At 38.5% G+C, this 19,505-nt stretch overlaps 1 protein-coding gene across 1 annotated transcript in view; it reads right to left on the bottom strand.

The window, feature by feature from the left end:
• The window catches only part of LOC106916593 (sodium/hydrogen exchanger 9-like), an 83,102-nt gene that overhangs the window by 57,760 nt on the left and 5,837 nt on the right, over positions 1–19,505 (bottom strand). The window contains exons 5-8 of the mRNA XM_014984979.2: positions 15,739–15,854; positions 8,181–8,286; positions 3,942–4,080; positions 2,370–2,475 (exon numbers count right to left, since the gene is read on the bottom strand). Of these exons, the coding sequence (XP_014840465.2) occupies positions 2,370–2,475; positions 3,942–4,080; positions 8,181–8,286; positions 15,739–15,854 (467 nt within the window). The remainder of the gene's footprint in view (positions 1–2,369; positions 2,476–3,941; positions 4,081–8,180; positions 8,287–15,738; positions 15,855–19,505) is intronic.

Below are 19,505 nucleotides of genomic sequence, written 5' to 3'. Positions count from 1 at the left end.
CGTAAACAGATATGAACAAACAAAGAAAGACAAAAGAGAAAGAAAAAACGAGTGCAGTACAAGGTTTATAAAAAAAAAAGTGGTTTCGCTCAGAGAGCCCCTGTCAGTGAACAGAAATCTGAAGCGTGTCACACAGAAAGAAGGTTGCTGCTTCACAGGACATGCTTGTTTTGTTGCAGGGATTGAATTTCATACTTTTTTTTTTCCATCTCTCTTCTTTGAGGGAGAATCACATAAAAAGGAATCACGCGAATTTACTCTGATAGGGAGCAACACTTGCACCGGCCGAGATGTGTGCAATAAAAGCACCAACAGAGCAAATAGCACATCACCACAGCTGGACAAATACTCTCTATTTACCAGCAACCATAAAATCATTACACACTGACCTGCCGCTGTATGCTACTTTCAGCGACCCGTGCTCAGAATGCGCTTTCAACCAGAATTCGGCTTTGCTTCTTGGTCCTTTTTAGTTTAACATTCTCATTGGTTTATTTAACACTGACGGAGGTAACATTTCATCCACCATCTACAAAAAAGCAGGGAGGGAATTTGGAAATAGATTACATGTATCCTATAATAAGGAGCTGCAAAATGTGTAAGATTAATAATTGTAGAGTTAAGGGTCATTAGGTATCGCCCTCCCCCTAAACTGAAGCAATTATCGGAAACAGTAAAGTGCTTCAATAACCAGACAACACCAGGGAGAACGACCAGCTCCCACTCAACTCATGCTTATTCATCCTGAGAACGAGATAGAGCCTCTACAGCCCTCTGAGATGACTATTACATTAAGCTCATTAACAAGGACAGAGTAGTTTCCCCAGTTTGTAGTGGTGGGAAAAAAAAACAAAAAAAAAACACCTAATACAATTTACATTCTCTTCTTCAATGCAGAATTTCTTCAGATCTTAAGAAGCATTATAAGAACCACCGACATAACGTGTGTTTCTGCAGTGTGTGTGTGTGTATGGTGTATGTACCACATTGGGCAGTATGCAGGATGGTGCTCTTCACAAACAAGGCCAAATGGATAAAGGTCAAGCTATTTCATTAGAAACCATCTTCTCTTCCTCCACAGGCCACAGAGACCAACTGCCAGGCCAGAGCGAGCTTGTCAGCTAATTCAGTGGTACGTATCCCTCTGATAAAACCACGGCAGGAGGAACAAGACCATAGTGTTTGTTGAATACAAATGCTAAATTAATATTCTAAAGCCCCATCATTGTGGTCAGCGTAGAGGACGACGATATCAGGCAACAAAGCCAAGACTTATTCTTCGAAATGCAACACACCAACAATTCCAAAGCAGAATGACATATTGTTCCAATGTCTCTCACTAAACTAAATCAAATTTGCATTAGAGTAGATTTTGAGGAAAACTTGCATTAACATTCAGAACAAAACTGGTGTTAAATTATTACATTTATATGTACTGACCACAACGAAGATAAGTGCATTTCCATGAAGACTAGAATGTGTGATGTAGTTTTCCAATAATCCAAGAATTTTTGAGTGATTCGTTTTTACACAGTACCTTACAAATTCATTCATCCTTCTTGAAATTTTTCACAAATAAAAATCTGAGAAGTAGGGGATGCTTTTTATCTCTGCCTTAAATGAAATCAAGTGGAGCCTTATAGAAGACGGCTATATTTGATAAATATAGTGCAGCTGTGTGTAATATCTCAGTGTAAAATCCAGCTGTTCTTAAAGGCCTCAGAGGCTTTTTAGAGAACACCAGTGAGCAAAAAGCATCATGAAACCTGTCAAAGAAACATGCCAGACAGAGCACAGCAGGGATACGTTAAATACAATTGCCCATCTTTCGAACAAAAACAGAGTATTGGTACATTGCAAACCCACCAAGACATTGCAGACAGAAATAATCTGTGAATACATTAGAATAAGAATTATTTTATGTACTGCTACGTTTTGGTCTGTCACATGAAATCCCAGTAAAATACATCAAAGTTCTATTGCAGAGAGGTATAATAGGCACAGTGCAGGCTGCTGTATTAAAAAAAACGAGGTTGCCATGAAGAGAAGTGACTCTGATTTGGACTGGAGATTTATAAAGTTGGCACTGTCTCTAAACCTTTGAGTATGCACTGTCAGATTTCCCCTTGATACGGCAGCAGGACATGCCAACCAAACAGCTGCCTGTGCGGCCGATTGCCGAGGGGTCGCATGCAAGTTAGCGCATGCAGCTTAGAAGTGATGACTGGGGGAAGGGACAGGAGGATGTGGTTAGGAGGAGGTGATGAAGGCTGAGGCTCACTGAAAGGATTTTTATTCAGCAGTCAGCCACCAACACAGTTCTGATATGGCCACAGACACACGAGTAGCAGAAGTGAAGAAACGCTCACCTGACAGTCCGCAGGCTTCTGCTGAGAGGAAGCTGCTCCAGGATAGCAGGAAGAAGATTGATGTTTCCAGCAGAGGACTCTCATGGAGTCGGGTGAGTTTGGTGAGGTGGAGAGAGTGTTAAAGATTTACAAGATGATAATCATGCAGTTTTTACACCTTTTCCAATAAGCTTTTCCACCAGATGCACCACAGTTTCTGGTGCATCTGCAGTACAAATTTGTACATGTACGTTCCAATGCAGCAGACAGGAGGCTGAGAATTACTGCAGTGCTGTACCTACAAATAAGCCAATGCAATAGGTGCTAAATAAGCCTGGAGACCTGCCATATACAATAAGAACTGGGCCTGAATGAGAAAATTTTTCCCCTTCTTTACATCACTTTCCCACATATGCTGCATCTAAGTTTCCTGACCAACTATCTGTTTGTTTTTTCACAGAAGCAAACACCGGGTTTCCCAAAACCCAGTGTTTCAACTAATTACATGAATATGTGAGTATTCCGAGCTCTTCATTTGCAGATGAGATTTTATCATTACTTCTCTACTGGAAAAATCAGAGTATACATTTTAAAACTTTATGTCATCAAATCAAGAGGGATTTTCTTCCACCACATCAACACTTGTCATGTCACTATAAATACAATAAAACCTCCCTGGCAAGCTGATGGAAGCTTAAGCTTAAGCTTTGCTTTGCGAATACTGTTCCTTTTCTGTGTCAGATCTGAGTGTAACGTGTAAAACAGAGCAGCTTTTTCAGGTTATAGTGAGATACAGGAAACGACACACCTGTGAGGGTGTCTCAGCGTAGGCATAGTACAGATGGGTGCAGACTAAAAGAGAAGGTGGGAAGCTGGCAATAATGAGGGGCTTTAAGTAACTATATCTGCAGCAACTATTATGTTAATGATGAAGCTTCCTTCAGGTCTCACAATTAAATCTCAAAGATGAGCTCCTTACGTTTCCTTGTTAAACGCAACCCAGACTGGGATCTCTGTTATTGAGACTACAACAAGATGCTAACTGTTTATTTCCCTCATGATGCCTCGTAGCATTAAAAAGAAAACATATGGATGTGCTAATGACTTTATGTTTGCCATAAGCAGTCTATAAGGACCTTGTGTTTGAACGGAGGGTATGAAGGGAGCGATTTGTTGCTATGGCTGCTGTCAGCAAAATTTTAATAAAAAGTTCAATTTGTTGGTTGCGTGCACATGAACACCAGTCCCTTTACATAAGAAATGAGCACCCCACTTGACACCTCCTCATTTTTCACTCTAAAGTCTAATTAACTAACGTCAGAGAGAGAGAGAGAAAGACGCAGGACAAACTCGCCAGTCGAAATTTCATCAAACGCTTTTGGTGTGATTCACGACATCTCTGAGACCATCAAACCCACAGCAGCACTTCAGACCTCATCCTGTTACTTTTGCTGATGAAGGGGTGCAGCATTGGGTTAGTTAGGAGGGGAGTGGGGGGGCAGTTACAGAGCCGAGGAAGTAGATTTACTGCAGCGGATGCCGAGGTGATAATTGAGTCTGGGGTGGAGGGAAGAGGAGGGGATGAAAGGATATGAGGGCTGTTATTACTGTGAATATGAATCCAAGGAGGAAGGAGCCAATGAGCACTCCGACGAAGAAACCAACAGAGCGAAAGAAGGCAGGTGTCTGAAAGACGTTTCCTGTTTCCATCTGGTCATAGGAGGCGATGGCACTGGGAGAAAAAAAAAAGATGCGAGGAGAAATTAAACCAGTGAAAAAGTATTGAACTTTTTGTGTTTTTTTTCCACAAACTTCAATTTAATTGAATGGGATTTTATGTGGTGGTAGACTAACAGAAACTAATGCATAAGTGGTTTCTGTCTGCAGAGTTTACCAATTAAACTCTTACAAGGTGTGCTGTGAATTTGTATTCACTCCATTTCACTGCCATAACCCAAAATGTAATAGAGTTCCACCACTTGCCTGGAGAAGTTACCTAATTAGCAAGTTGAGTACATCTACTTCTGACCTCTATTTGTAACTGGATTTGTAAGTCCAGCGCTATCCAAGATGAAATCCTGTGAGAGGCAGCAGAGGAGTTCAATCTGGGTCAAATGTTCATCTTCAAGCAGGACAATGAGCCAAAGAATTCAGCCTGAGAGCTACAATCGAAAGGCTTAGATCAGACGCCGAGGTCAAAGCTCACAGGCCAAATCTGGGCAGTGAGATTATTTCATTGACCAAATATCAGAGCCCACCACAAGGTCACATAGTGCTCACCCCGATAACACTACATATTTTATAAGCACACTGCAACGGCTACTTCAGCTGAAGACAGTGCTGCACAAGCTTCACTTTCTGGGAGTCAGATACAACAAGAAAGGTTATGGCACTTTCTGGATTGCCAAGTAATTACAAACTACTAAAAAATGTCCTTGCCTAATTTTCTGGCTTTCTAGCAAATAGAAATGATTTTGGTAATTCTAACTAAGCTAAACCAAGAAACAGTTGGTCTGATTTAACTTCAAGCAGTGTGTGTCTTTTTATTCTGTGTATGTAAATATCTGGTTTCAACTTTGTCAGTAAACAAGAGAAATAAAGATGGAGCTAGAACTTTGGGTCATCATTAACTTGCCACCCAGAGGAATTTAAAGCTTTCCATTGATTAGAAACAAGCTTCTTGCTTGACTTGCTTGTCTAAAAATAATTTTTAATTAAATCTCCCAGTGACATTGTCCGTGTTTCATGTTTTGGCTCCTTCTGTGATTGCATTTGACACTGCTAGTTTTGATCAATCATGTGTGAGATTGGCCCAGACACTATTCTTTGTTTCTTCAAATAACTGAGCTACAGTCATTTTGGTCTATCACATAAAATTGGCTAAAAACACAGAGGAGCTTATGGATTTAACGTGAAAAGACATGTAAAAGTCAAAGTTTATCAAGGTACTGTAAAATATGGTTTTGTAAATGCTCTATTATAATGTAAAAATATAGTTTATTGGTCTGAGTCAAGTACCGTTATTAGAAAAATGACTCGATAGTCTCTAGGTGTGAAGCAGTCTGCAGCAGAGAGCATACATTTCCAATGTTAACATGCTGAGCAAAGCCCTCCAACTTCAGTTTCCTGCAGTTTCCTACATACACATGGCCTTCTAAGGAAGAATAATCTGCTTCAGGAAAACAACACATTCCAGATGATTTCCCTCACAAACACTTCAGAGCAGTGTTGGAAAGAGGAGGGGGACACTGCTGCTGATCATAAAAATAGCAGCATAACATTATACGTGCTCCTATCACATTTACTCTGTTGGAGTGATGGGGGACTTCAACATGCAAGTCACCAAGTGCAAAATAACCCTCGCAGGCAAGAAGGAGGGAAAGAGAAATTATCTGATTGACTGCGTGGGTGTGCGTGTGTGTGTGTGTGTGTGTGGGTGTGTGCGTGTGTGTGTGTGTATGAGAGGAAAGGAGGCGACAGCTGTGAAGCATGCAGGGACAAGCAGCCATGCAAGTAACCGACAGAGGCGGCTGCATTTGTGGAATGACATGATTACATTAACCACAGCAGACCACATATAGCAACACTGTTGGGACTCTGAGTTAGCTAAAACTCACAAAAGGTCTCATATGTCTGATCACAAAAATCTGTACAGTACAAAGAGTCTTAAAAATAGATGAGTATGTATACAGGATTTTTTTTTTTTTGTGGTGTATTATTATTTTTTTATTATGACAAATGTATGCCAACAACAAAAACGTAAGCAAGTAATGAAGTATGGATTTCTGCTGCAGGAATTCATAAAACTACAATGAGGAAACTAACATTGCTTTGTTTGTATTTGAGTTACATTTGCTGACATTGATGTTAGGCTGATGACTGAATCATAAAAAATAAAAATAAAAATAGGTTAATTCTGAAGCATTTCAGTAGCAATATATTTCAAGCTAAAGCATTAAAGTCAAAGTTTCACTCTGATGTCCCCCAAGTCATCAGTGCTGCTGCTGTGTGTGACATAGAGAACAACCTTCAAAGCTTCAACTTGGAGAAAATTCTACTTCATTCCTTTTTGAAATTTTCTGTCTGATTGTTTCGTGTTCATTTTTAATGCCGTATTCTTTCTGCATCACATAAAGTTAGAGAGCTAGATTCTGTATGTTTTGACTGCTCTTCTCATATCCTTCCATTTCTTGAAGAGAAATCTGTCTGACTCACTTACAACTTGCATTGGGTGGTCAGAGCTTTCCAAAAACATCAGAAACTTTGTTATTTATGTTCCGTAAATCCTGAGCAGGATGGTTTATTTAATCAAGTTTTCCTTAAAACACCTGTGTGGTGTTTTCGCATATGGCTTAATCATTTTGGGGCGGTCATACATACAAGTAGACATTTGTGAATAAGGAATTTAATTAAAACCATGTAAAAAGTGAGGGGGAAAAGGAAAAATCAAGTCTAAAATATCGATCAGTTAGTTTAAGGCTTCTGTAAAGTTATCAGAGGAATATGTAGCTTTGTTTTGAGAGGGTTGATTTTTACATTCCTTCAATACATTTACAGCTTAACAGCCAAACAAATACAAAATCTTACCATGCTGTCTTATTTTAAAAGACACAAAGAGTACCTAAAATGGGTTTGATTGATTTTATATATTTCACAGAAAGGTTTGACTAGTAGCTTAAAGTTGAAATGAGCCAGTGACAGCACAGCATTTTTTCATCTCCATGGCAGGAGGGGAGAAATCGATCAAGTTGTCACTAATGAGCTCTTTAAATGAAAAGAGAAAATCTATTACCCCCTCTGTGGAAATAAAGACTCCAATTGCGCTAGCACACTTAATTTAGCCACAAGTCAATTTCTTTAGCGTGCATTACTAAAGACTGCGTGTTCAATGGTTTGGTGCTGCTCGCTTTCGGCCACAACCTCGACATTTTTAAATGCCAGACCTGCCTGAGTGGCGGTATGGGTGGGAGTGGTAACACGCCTGGGAGAGGGCACATCAGCGTACGGCTGAGCTGCTTCCCGAGCTTGTTAGCAATCCGGTGCCAGGAATCGACACGACTCGGTAAAAAGGTCCAGCTTTGTGTGGTGGAGCCTCAGCGAGGCAGTCAAGTGACGGGAGGCAGCATGAGGGACAGTCACGCCACTTTATGAACAAATGTGGCACTATGCAGCTTTGTCTGGGAGGATGCTCAGGCTCCATGCAGTGCTCTGCAGTGTATACCGTGACGACTCATTATGTGCAATAATCCAAGTGGATTGCATTAATTTTATACTTCTCTGTATGTAAATTTTGAACTCTTTCTATCTCCAATTGGCCATCTGTTTGCTCATCTTTAAGACTGGCTTTGTATAAATATACCAGACAGTCCCTGGCCAAAATCTGAATGTATATTTGAGAGCAGTGCAAGAGAAAGATGGGACAGCAGACAGAAAAGAATGAGAGGATTGTACTGCATGGACAAGGGGCAAGTTTATAATGGATAATCCATTGAGCTTCCACTGATTTTATGCCGAGTTTAGCCTGAATTTGATAGCACATACAGGCTAGAAGCCTGGTGTGTTATCCTGGGAGTGTGTTGTAACTCCAGGAGCTGACTTCTTTAATGAGATGCTGACATCGCTAGAGGCAACTTGCTTTATAGCCCACTGCGCACCGTCAAGACGGTCATGTTGCTTTACCCAATCACACCTTCCCTGTACAGCTGGCAGCTTCCATTCAGTTTTCCTCCGCCGCTACGCGTCCGCCTCCACGCTGCCAGCTGGCGAATTCCTCACACCCACACAATTAAACTGGAAAACTTACTCATTCAAAGAGCAAAGAGAGATACTTACTGTGTCAAGACAATGGCCACGGCATCATTAAGGACGCTCTCGCCAAACAGCAGGGCGTGCAAATCCGAGTCCACACGTAGGTCCGACAATAGCCCGAGGACTGAGACTTTAAAAAAAAGACAAACAAACAAAACAGAAGCTGCCCTTAAAGACTGCAGGACGCTAAAACAACACAAGCGTAAAGAAAAAAAGTAATTAACTAAATTACTCTGCAAAGACGCAGCGTAATTCGGGATCTCTACTGCAATAAGCAGAGAAGAGCAAGGGACGTAACATCACAATGTGACAATAAAACCTAATGGGAAATGGGAAATCACCGTGATAAGGAAAGAGAAGTTGTCTGAAACACTAACAAAGCAAATTGTGTTCAGGCAAAGTTCAAAGAAAAACACGTTCTATCATAAAGTCCAGTAATTATGTTAAAGTACCGAGAAATTAAATGGTTGAACCAGTTATTCTCTTATAGTACCTCTTGATGAATTTGGTCAGCTTATTCTTTAATGTTGACATTAAAACCTACTCACAAATGGAATCTATAATTGTATATAATTAATAATATATATATTCTGCATATATAAGTTCAACTCAACTGATTTGCAGCTCTAGGAACTTTTTTTCTTTTATTTGTTTAAGGTACTCTTTGTGAAGGTTGAAAAATATGTTATCTGGAGTATTTTTTATCCTTATTTATCTTACTTGAATGGCATGCTTTGTAAAACTAACAACAGTATGTACGACCATGCAAACAAACAAAAAAAAAGGATTTCAGCAACAAATTGGAATTGTGCATCAAGATCTGCTGTGTGAACAAAACACTTAAGGCTTAGCATTGCTAATGAATGCTGTTTGTGGCTGATTTATGTTAATTTCTCAAAAATAATATCATGGTTGCATGTCAATAGTCCTTTGTCAACGTTTCAAATATGTTTGGACGTTAGAGCACATAACTAGAAATGCAATAAAACTAAACCTACTGGTCACAAAGTGCAACTGCAAAACAACAGATGTTCTGACAGTGTTTATCCTGAACATACAGCATATTACACTTTTCTTATCATGAGAGCAGTACAGGTTTCTGTTCTACATTCCGGTGCTACTTGCAAAACATAAATATACATGTGTTCTTTACAACAACTAGCAGTCTTGGAATGAGCGGATACTGCTAGAGGAAGAGGGAAGGGAGGCTTGATCTTCAGAATCAGCTGATTAAAACATGCAGAAAAAGTTAATTACAACTTGATGTGGATGAACTGCTGGCAAACAACTCCCTGCTTTGATAAGATGCACTCACTGCTTGACATTCATGGGCCACATTTGAAATTCCCCACATGGGTGTGTCTTGAATAATGATGTTAGGTATCGGTAGCTTTCTAGATGTAAATTATAAACAGGACCTCCTCCTTGCCTGGAATGCCAGTGCAGGTGGATAGCCAAGTTTTCGAAGGTTTTACCACCATCTTATCTTTCCATGTTCAGAAATATTTAAAATTAGGCATACCGTCTTATAACCTAGCCATGACTTAAACTTCTTCACAATTTTATCCTTCACCTGTGTTCTTTAGTCTTTACAGAACATATATAATTGCACTGATATCAAACTACACACAGTGGAAAGGTAGATGCAAGGGATGTCATTTATGGTTGTTGGGAGTACAAACAAAAAAAAAAATAGAAGCAATAAATCAAAAGCCGTGTCTCATTTTAATTCAATATAAGAATTAGTCTAAATGCCAATACAATACATTGATGTTTGTGGTTTCCATTTGCCAAAATTGTGAAAATATGATCACTCTACCTTTTTGTCACCACACGATGAAGATCATTTTGCATTGACTCAGAAGATCGAGGATATGAAAGCTAATGCTACCAGAGTGTGATGAAGTCTTTAAGATGCCGAATGCTAGGTTCATTCTACCGGTGTTTTGATGTGCAGGGAAAAATACAAACATTCTTCAAAGACATGAGAACTTAAAATACATTTTAAAAACAGGCTTTTGACACATTTCGCCAGTTGTGCTTGTGGATGCTGTAAGCTGTTCTGCATCACAGGGTGATCTAAATGTTTCAGAAGGCATCTTGACCCTAATTAGACTTGCCTGTACACTTCACAAAAAGTTGGTCAATCTTCTACAATGCATCGATTGTAAAATGTATCCTTTAATGGAAGTTTTGTGACACAAATGTAATATTACATTTCAGACTACCATCACATTCGATGCAGATGCATGTGACCTACTATAGTACTATGCTAGCAATATATAATGTGATTTTCAAGATGAAATAGGCTCCATGTGGATTCAAATCCAATTTGATGGGGCCATAGTGCATAAGTGAAGCCTTAGTGAAGTTTGTGATCTGAATAAAGAGTCAGTTCTAACAGTAATGTTTGGCCCTGTGGGAAATGACAGGCCAGCGAGGGGCAAGGAAGACAGGAAATGAGCAGATTGACAATAGCGAGACAACTGCCTCCAGACATATTTTGACAGATCTGGCTCTTTGGTCTTTGATGGGCTTAGAGTTCTTCTGAGTTCAGGGCCTGGAGTAAGGATTGTTCCATCTTCCCGCTCCCATAATGCCTAACTGGTGCGAGCATGTTGTGTAACACTTACGCTGCTAGACAAAAACAAGAAGACGGCGGCGAGAAAAAAAAAGAAAAGAAAAAAAACTATCATCTCCTCTCACACAAGGAGGGTGGCAGCGTAGTCATGGCAACCAGTCCTACAGCTGTCAAGTGTTTGTCAGTTTCCACAGCAACACCATAAGGTAGACAGTATACAATTATCTCCAACATAACACAGCTGAGCGGGTCGAAAGAAGTCTTATCAGGTCAAATTATCCCGGATGCAGACGTTTAGCGGAGACAAAGATTGTGACAACGTGAAGCAAAAAAGCAGAGGATCTGCTTGTTTACTTGAGTAAATTAGGCAGACGATGCTGAAAGTGATTCAAAATAAACAGTGGAGAAAAACTGCTATGACGTGTGAAGCGCTGAGTGGTAAAGACATAAATACAAGCTTTTAAGATTTCTGATGTGCAATCATTTTACAACTTCAGAAGAGGTTACATCAAAGATTTTTTTTTTCATGTATATTTGATGGAAGCATTTTCAGAAAATCGATGCCATAATGGCAATGGTCAACAGTTAGTGAGTTCAGTGTGGGAACGGGAGGATTTGTAAGTGATGACCCATACTAACTGATCACCTTACAAAAACGAAGTCTCTAAATCTTTATTGAAATGCAATAAATTTATATTGTGAATTTTGATCAAAGTAACTTTTGGGTCAGATCTGGTGTAGTTTATGTTTTGTGGCCACACTAAAGTTTTAAAGAAGGAAAAAATATTTGTACCTCTCCTTAATTAAAACTGTGCCATGGACTTATTACCAGATTCAATGTTTTTTAATACCAAGTTTTAGAAAGTCACTAGCCCTGAATAAATTACAGCTCTGACAAAACAAATTTACATTCTCTAATTATTGGGAACGTTTTGATGGTTTTATTCAAACTGGAGTGGCTGTACAGTTTCGTTCAACTACTGACATTATCTAATCCATGGGGTGCATGGAAGTATAGATATACTCTCAATATTATCTTGCTAACTGCTCCTTAGCAAGTTGCAGAGAAACTATACACTCCTAGATGCCATTAAGAAGCTTCTGGCAGTCTCCTGGCAGATTAAAAGAGCTGGCAGAAATGGTGGAGCTCATTTTAATTGGTTGGTGTCCTGGCACTGGCTTAGCTTTTTAACACACTCCATAAATTTTTTGAAAGTTTAAGGATCTAATCCTTTTCTTCTTTTGTTTTTTTGGCCAGCTGTGCACTGGGTTTGGGATGATTGTCTGTTGACAAACAAAACAAAAATCTATTTCAATGAGTAATAACCGAGAAGGGAAACTACAAAAATGTTACCATCTGGCATTATTTTAAAGTCTGCAGTGCCCAGACAAAAAAAATATATATATGTGTGCTCTCTTTCATGTGAGGAGAACTACAAAAATATGAACTCTAAGATGAAAGGAAGGACCGTGGAACTGCAAAATACTCATGTTAAGTGAGAATTTCACCGACCTTTAGTAACCGCCCCTGCAGCTAGAAATGCAGCACAGCAGGCCTCCCACTTTTTGATCCAAACTATTGGTCCTATATTTAAATCGGGGACGAACATTTAGACTGAGTAGAAAACTGGTCATTTCGTAAAATCGAATGATGCATACTGAAAAGGAGCATCAAAGCAGGCTTTCCATGACATTTAAAGCAGATTTAAATGTGTGTTTGCTCCTACTGCCAACTAAATATTTAAGGTATTAATTCTCCCCTATGAACCATTTTCAAGGTTATGTTTATTCTTAACCAAAGAAGAATCTTTTACCACAAACTAAACAGGCACTGGTTTTGAAGAAAATGCAAAAACATATGTCAAGAAAGCTAAAGTATCTGAAAACTTGCGTAAGGCCGTTTTACAGCTTATTATTTTGTGCTTAAAAGTAAGAAATGAGGTGAACCTGAAAAAGGTTTTATTCAGAGACAGACTGGAAGCAATTTGGTCAAGGTTAATGGTTTTGCATGGCGAACTGATGACATGTATGTGCCACCAAATCAGGAAAACGCCCCGGAGAGTGCAGCTGAACGAGCAGTTGTCTTGTGAAGATTCAGATTGATTTATGTGTTTATTTGCAGTAATCCTGGTTAGTATTTAAGATGACATGAGAATTCTGTAGAGATACTCACTTTCTATGGTACCTTAAGTGTTTGGAGACCTCATTATTATTTTAATAAATCATTTTAACTGACACGCTATTGTGAACAAACACTGTAGAAGAAGAGGCATTTGCAGCATGTCCTATAAACACTGTTCTTTATGCCTGGAACTCTAAAAGAAATAAATGAATAAATACAGTTGTTCATTTCTATAATATGAGTGCAAGAAGAGATTAAAACAAACTTAACTGTTAGCTAGCCAGTTAGGAATAAAACCCAACTTTTTTTCTGATAATATGGCTCTGTGCCACTCACCACTCTGTCCCCTCTGACTTCATATTAGTTTCAGGGCTAAAGTAATGGATTATTTATGTCTGTTAAAAAATGTTCATCTACTGGACCTAGTTTTGTGGTGCATGTCTGTGCTAAAACCAGGCTGCATGCTGGTAGTGGAGGAGGGCTGGTTTGTTATCAGGAGACATCACAGAATCTGATCAGCTTATTCTTTACTGATTGCATAAAACTCAACAGCACAATATTTTAGGAAATCGAAAAAGTAATTAAAAACATATTTTTATACAGACAGTTATACAGACAGTTCACTTTGTCAGTCCTCTGTCATTTTTCATATATGGTAAGAAAAAAAAAACAGTGACAGGATTTTATTTATCTTTGTTCAAATTTATCAAAACTGTAGATATGTGTTCATTTGATTTGAAAATGTATTCTTGTTTTCTGATGAGAATTGCTGGGAGAAGACATTTAAGAAAAGAAGTGAGTGAAACATATTTTGAAAAAAGATAAAATATTTTCACTGTGTGGCTGAATTTAATTCATAACTGCAAATCTCATACAACGATACCTCTTAATCCCTGCTTACCTTTATTTTAATCTCACTTTAAATGACGGCAGAATTTATTTGGCCTCTAAACCATAACATAAGTTTTTTTTTTGTTGTTGTTTTTTTATATCATTTTCACAATACTACCATATTATCTCTAGCAATTACACAAAGAAGTCTAGAAGAATATTTACATGTTTTAATGACTTGAATGCTGACAATAAAACACGATCTTCATTTGGTCGTCTTATCTTTCTCCAGTTGAAGGCAAGAAGTATTTTGCCTTGCAACAGTCACATTTAAGAAGTGTAAAACCGGCTTCTTAGATTTCAGTTTACTCTTAAAACAAAGGTGCCTCATGAATAGTAAATGTCAAAAAGAAAAGTTCAACTTTCAAAAGCTAGGAAAATATTGAAACATTTTTAACTGCATGAATTTATTTTAAGAGCTTTTTAATACATGGGGATGCTTAATCCACATCTCCACAAGCTGCATAACATACTCTGGAAAAGAAGAATAAATCTGAATAGCTGAGTTTCAGAGAAGCGGCGAGCGGGTCAGCTTATGAAAATCTAAAACATCAAGGCTAGATGTTACAGAACCATAGATTGCCTTAAACTAATCATTATGTAAAGATAAAAGACCATGCAGAAGTATTCATACTGTGTAAATGTGGTGACTTTCAGTATGTTGCTCAACTCATCTTTCCATGAACTCCTTAAGCCCTCTCCTCACTTATGAGCATCCTCCCGTCACCATGATGCTGTCAATACAGAGTTTCTCTGTGAGGTTGGTGTATTCAAACTGATGTGCAGTTTGCATTTTAAGCCAAGCATTACGCCGGTGGGATGCTCTTCCATAAAAAGCAGATTTATCGAGAGCAGAAATAGCTGTCCTGTTGATCTTCCCACCTGAATATGGATCTCTGCAGCTTTTCTAGAGTTACAGTTATGTGAACAGCCATGTCCTGTTTTTTTTTGTTTTTTTTGGATTTGTGTGATTCTCTTTTTACGTTTGCAGAAGATCAGTTAAGTTTTAAAATCATGATTCATCCCCACTCCATTTCTTTATTACACAATACTTTGTGATGGTCTATTGCATAAAATCCCACTACATCCATTAAAATGTAGGGAAAGTTTAAGAGGTAATTATTCCTTTTTTTTTCTTTTTTTTTTTTAATTGGGTAATATCTGATTATATGCAGCTTGCGGTATTGCTTAATTGTTACAAACTTAAGCCAACATATGCGGGATTGCACACTAAAAAGCTGAATTAAAAATCAGAAAGTCTGGGGTTTGGATTTTATATTTTGACAGCACAATGCAGAGCCTATGGGCCTTGCAATTTTAGGCATTCAGTTTGAGTCTAATCAAAGTGACGAGTGCACTGGGGTCAAAACGAATGAGCACAGCGTGGCATTGAAAAGTATTGCCTCTCAACTGAACCACAATTTAAATCCTGCCTTTGATGCTCACCGAGATCACTTATTGGTATAAATAATTCATCTGCAGCAAGAACTTCATCATTGTCGGAGTCACTTCGTTGAATAATGCTTTAACATGTCCTGGAGAACACAGAGAGAAATTCACATAGGAGAGCAATCTGCTCTATATTTTTTTGCAACAGATTTGCTATCTGCTTTATTTCTGCATTAGATTCTCTTAAGAAGACTGCATTAACACAGGTAGACGCATCAAGTCCAGCGGTTGGGAACTCTTAGCATCTCATTTTGCTGCAGGTTATAGTTTTCATTGTTTGTTGCTTATTCCTACAGCATTTGAGTCAATTTTGTTCAATGGCTTATTTATATAGTGTAAAGTGTTACAACATATTACAGATCTTGATTTTCTTATAAAAGTGTTTTGTTTTGCATACTTAAAGTTAATCATTTCCTCTTTTTCACACAAAGCACTTGTTTTGTGGGATATGTGGAGTATACCTGCGTGAAGCCAGATTGGTTCTGCCGGTAGGAAGGGAAACAACTTTTATGTGAAGATTTTGTCCGTAGGTCACCTACCAGGATCAGTGGCTGACATGATTGCACCAAACAGGAGGCAGTCAGTGAGGGAGAACTCTCCATCTGCCGCTCGTCTCAGAAGCACCATGAGCCTGGTGAAGCCGTAGACAAGGGTCCTGGTATTGGGATCAAACAGACGGGAGAAAAAACACACTGTGGTCATCTTTTTTTTCCTGGAAGGGCAGGGAGGTGCAAACCTATCAGTCATCCCGCTAAACGCAGCAGGGCTCCCCCCCCTCAAGTAGTCAGGCTAATGGGGCTAGACACAACCAGCAGGTGCATTGACCCTTTTCCAGACAGTAATAGCAATACAAACAAAGCAATCGAGTTTAATTTTGAAATGAACAATAATTGGATGCAAACTGAAATATCTGTATGTGAAGTGTTTTAACAAAAAAAAAAATAACTTTGAGAAGACCTTGTGAAGGGCATCGCAGTAGAATTATACAGAGAAAGAATTTTCTTATCATCCCTGGAGCTTGACTGTAGAATAAATCTCAAACTCCAACTGTCCCCAGTTTTATCTCGCCTTTAAGTGAGGCACTCTGAAGGCAAAGAAAAAAAAAACTTTTCTATTCAGCATTCATAACTGCAGGCCAGCTCCTGAATCAAAAACCGATGTGTGTTAAGTCCTAATCCAGTTAGCAAAGACACATCCCATAATAATCAATATGCCACTGAGTCTTCTGGGGAGCACTCGTTGTCACTTTGTTACCATGGAGCTGGCACACAGCCGTGTCCCTATGGCCGGGATTTAAAGCACTGTCCTCACGTTGAGCAACATAAGCTGCCTTATTCATGTATCTTAAGGGGAGATTTGAGGTTAGAGTGATTGTGTTTCCACTGGTGGGGTGTTTGTGTGCATGCACATGTAGGAGCACGCCAGTTAGGGTCAGGCACTCAGGCACACACGCACACACAGTCAGAAGCAGGCAGGAGGAGGCAGGAGGAGTGTCTGGCAGATTTGCCCGTTAGGTTCTCGAACATGACACATTACAAGCAATGCCACTGACCTGTGGCCTGCATTATAACATCTAAATGTAAGGTTACATGCAGGTTTTAAACATGGGTTTGCAAACTTCACACAGGTGTTTCGACTAAATATCAGCAGCTCTAACCGCGTGTGGAGAAGGGAGGGTTTGAGGTAAGTGGCTTATCTCCCAGTGGCACTGAATCAGTTTGAGAAGAAAAACATAACAGGAAAGAAGAGGAAACACTTACTGTTTGGAAATCACACAAACTAAATTCATATTTCTGCATCAGGCTGTAAAGTGAAGTAATTGCAGTTTTATTATTTGTTTTTTTAGCTAATTAAAAAAAAAAACCCAGTATGGAATATTACAAAGGCTGAAGACTTAAGAAAAATTTAGCTTCAGTTTCAAATTCTGCTTCAAACTAATAATAATGTAATTGACAAGTTGAGTTGGTCACACTCTGTGTCTTCCTGTGTTTTCCCTAATGTTGTTGATGGGTGTCAATGAACAAACAAATTACTGGATGCAAGTTTCACAAAGCAAAGAACTCACATGACAACAAAATATATTAGCTAAATTGGGAACTCTATGCCAAGAGTTCAAGTGAATGAGCTTAATTAGTTTAGCAGGAAATGCTTTCGAAGAGCATAAAAATATTCAATAAAGTACAGATAAGCTAAGTTCCATCTTTAACAAAGCAGCAGATGAGGCCAGAGGCAATGTTCTCAATAAAACTATGGTTTAGCCAGGAACGAAAAGCAGAAAGAAATGAAGCCTGTTAGAAATTTGTTGATTTACACTGAGGAAAATAAGTATTCGAACACCTTGTGACTTTGCGAGTTCTCCCACTTAGAAATCATAGAGGGGTCTGAAATGTTCATCTAAGGTGCATGTCCACTGTGAAACATAATCTAAAAGGAAAAAAATAAAATAAAATAAAATAAAATAAACAATCCGGAAATCACAATGTACGATTTTTTAAAATAATTTCTTTGTGTGTGTCTCTACCTGGCTTTCTAACCAGCTGGGGCAGAGAGACACACTCTTTAAATCAGACAGTGACTTAAAAAAGAGCAACAAAAGCAAATGAAGTGGATTAGCAGTGCTTGCCGACAACTGATTGCATCATCCATGGCGTGTTGCCGTCATGAGACTGCAATACAGCAACATATTTCAGTCAGAAGCCTCTCCATATTTGTTGCAAAATTGACTCATACTGGAGAATTTTACTGCCCACAGTATTACCATCCACAGCAACTCTGCAAATCTGGAGAGCAATTATGTTATCTGCGGTTTTTAAAAGGCATGCACTCTCCAGTTTTTTCTTTTTCTTTTTTTTTTTAACACAAAAACAAATATATTTTTTGTTATTTTAACTGCTAATATCAAATTCTACTAAGGTCCTCCAATATTGGGCTGGCTCAGTCTGCGATGTAAAGTGTAGTATGTCTGCACAGATGCTATAATTGCAATGGTCTAGCATTCCTCCTACTATATAGTAGTACACCAGAGATATGCAAATCTTTAGAATGATTCATTTCCATGTTTCATTATTTTATTTCCGTATTTGCACAATCTTGAAGTCTACCTAATGCATACTGGAGGTAGTAAGCTGAGATTTGCCTTGAATGGAAATGTTTGGAGTTAGTGAAGCATAAGTATAAGTTTGCCAACATGTCTAATAGTTATGCTGGGGAGCACAATGTCTTAATCAACAGCTAGATAAAGCAACTAGCATACGGAAATTACCATTTTTTTTGTGTGATTGGAATTCAGAATGATCTCTTGACGCGGAACCTATTAAATATTTAGCGTATCATAAGAGCAAGCACTGGATTTTATTCTGCTGAAGACCAAATGCTTTCACTAAAAAAGTTAATCCTAAAGTCAAAACCCTCCAAAAAAAGAAAGAAAAAAACTTCAAACAGATGTTACAGGATGGTTAACATTATCTGTGACTGTAGTCATTTAGCTAACAGGGGTCCAGATATCTAACAAAGTCAGAGACTGCCATCTAGTGCTTTCAGGACAGAATTGCAACACTATGCATCAGCACAGGAGCTGATTTAAAAATAATAATAATAATAATAATATATTCTGGCTCCTCTAGCAGAGTCAGATGGTTCCAAGACCTTTAAACATCTTTAGCACAGTTCAGCACACTAAGAGCATTTGCAGACATTGTAATTCATCACTGGATAAGCTGCACAGGTGTGATTAATGACAGTCCATCAGTTCCATGGTGCAGCTACCACACCAACACTGACGCAATGAAACCAGATGATTGGGGCGCTTCCAGAACATAATTAATGTTATTTGCTGCACCTGTGCTATTCTTGGTTTAACAACACTGTGCACAATGAAGCAAGGAGGAACTTTATACAGAGATGCAAAACTGATGGTCACACCAGCAAAATGTGATAATAGTGACTCTTACTTAGACTGACGAATAAATTGCAGTATTAACTAAAAATGAATTAAATGTAGTTTCTTCTTATTTCCATGTTGTATTCCTAAGCAAATAATTTTTACTGTAGTATATTAAACCTTTGTACATTGGTTTATTATTGCTTATTGTAAAATATTGTGTACGACTTACATTAGTAAATAATGAATATGCTCAAGTCTCGCACACAGAATGATTTCACTGTTGTACACTGGAAAGCATTTTCATTCCCATTTACAGTAGATCTCTAGACTCATGAAGTGACCTCAGAAAATGTACTCACATGTATCTGCTTTATATTAATATTACAGTATTGCTTTTGTGTTTTTGGTGTAGCGGTGGACAGC

The sequence above is a fragment of the Poecilia mexicana genome, unplaced genomic scaffold, assembly GCF_051168715.1.
Source record: "Poecilia mexicana isolate PSO_F unplaced genomic scaffold, ASM5116871v1 scaffold_20, whole genome shotgun sequence".
Classification (NCBI taxonomy): domain Eukaryota; kingdom Metazoa; phylum Chordata; class Actinopteri; order Cyprinodontiformes; family Poeciliidae; genus Poecilia; species Poecilia mexicana.
Note: the sequence above shows the minus strand (reverse complement) of the source record. Positions and strands in the feature narration are given on the sequence as shown.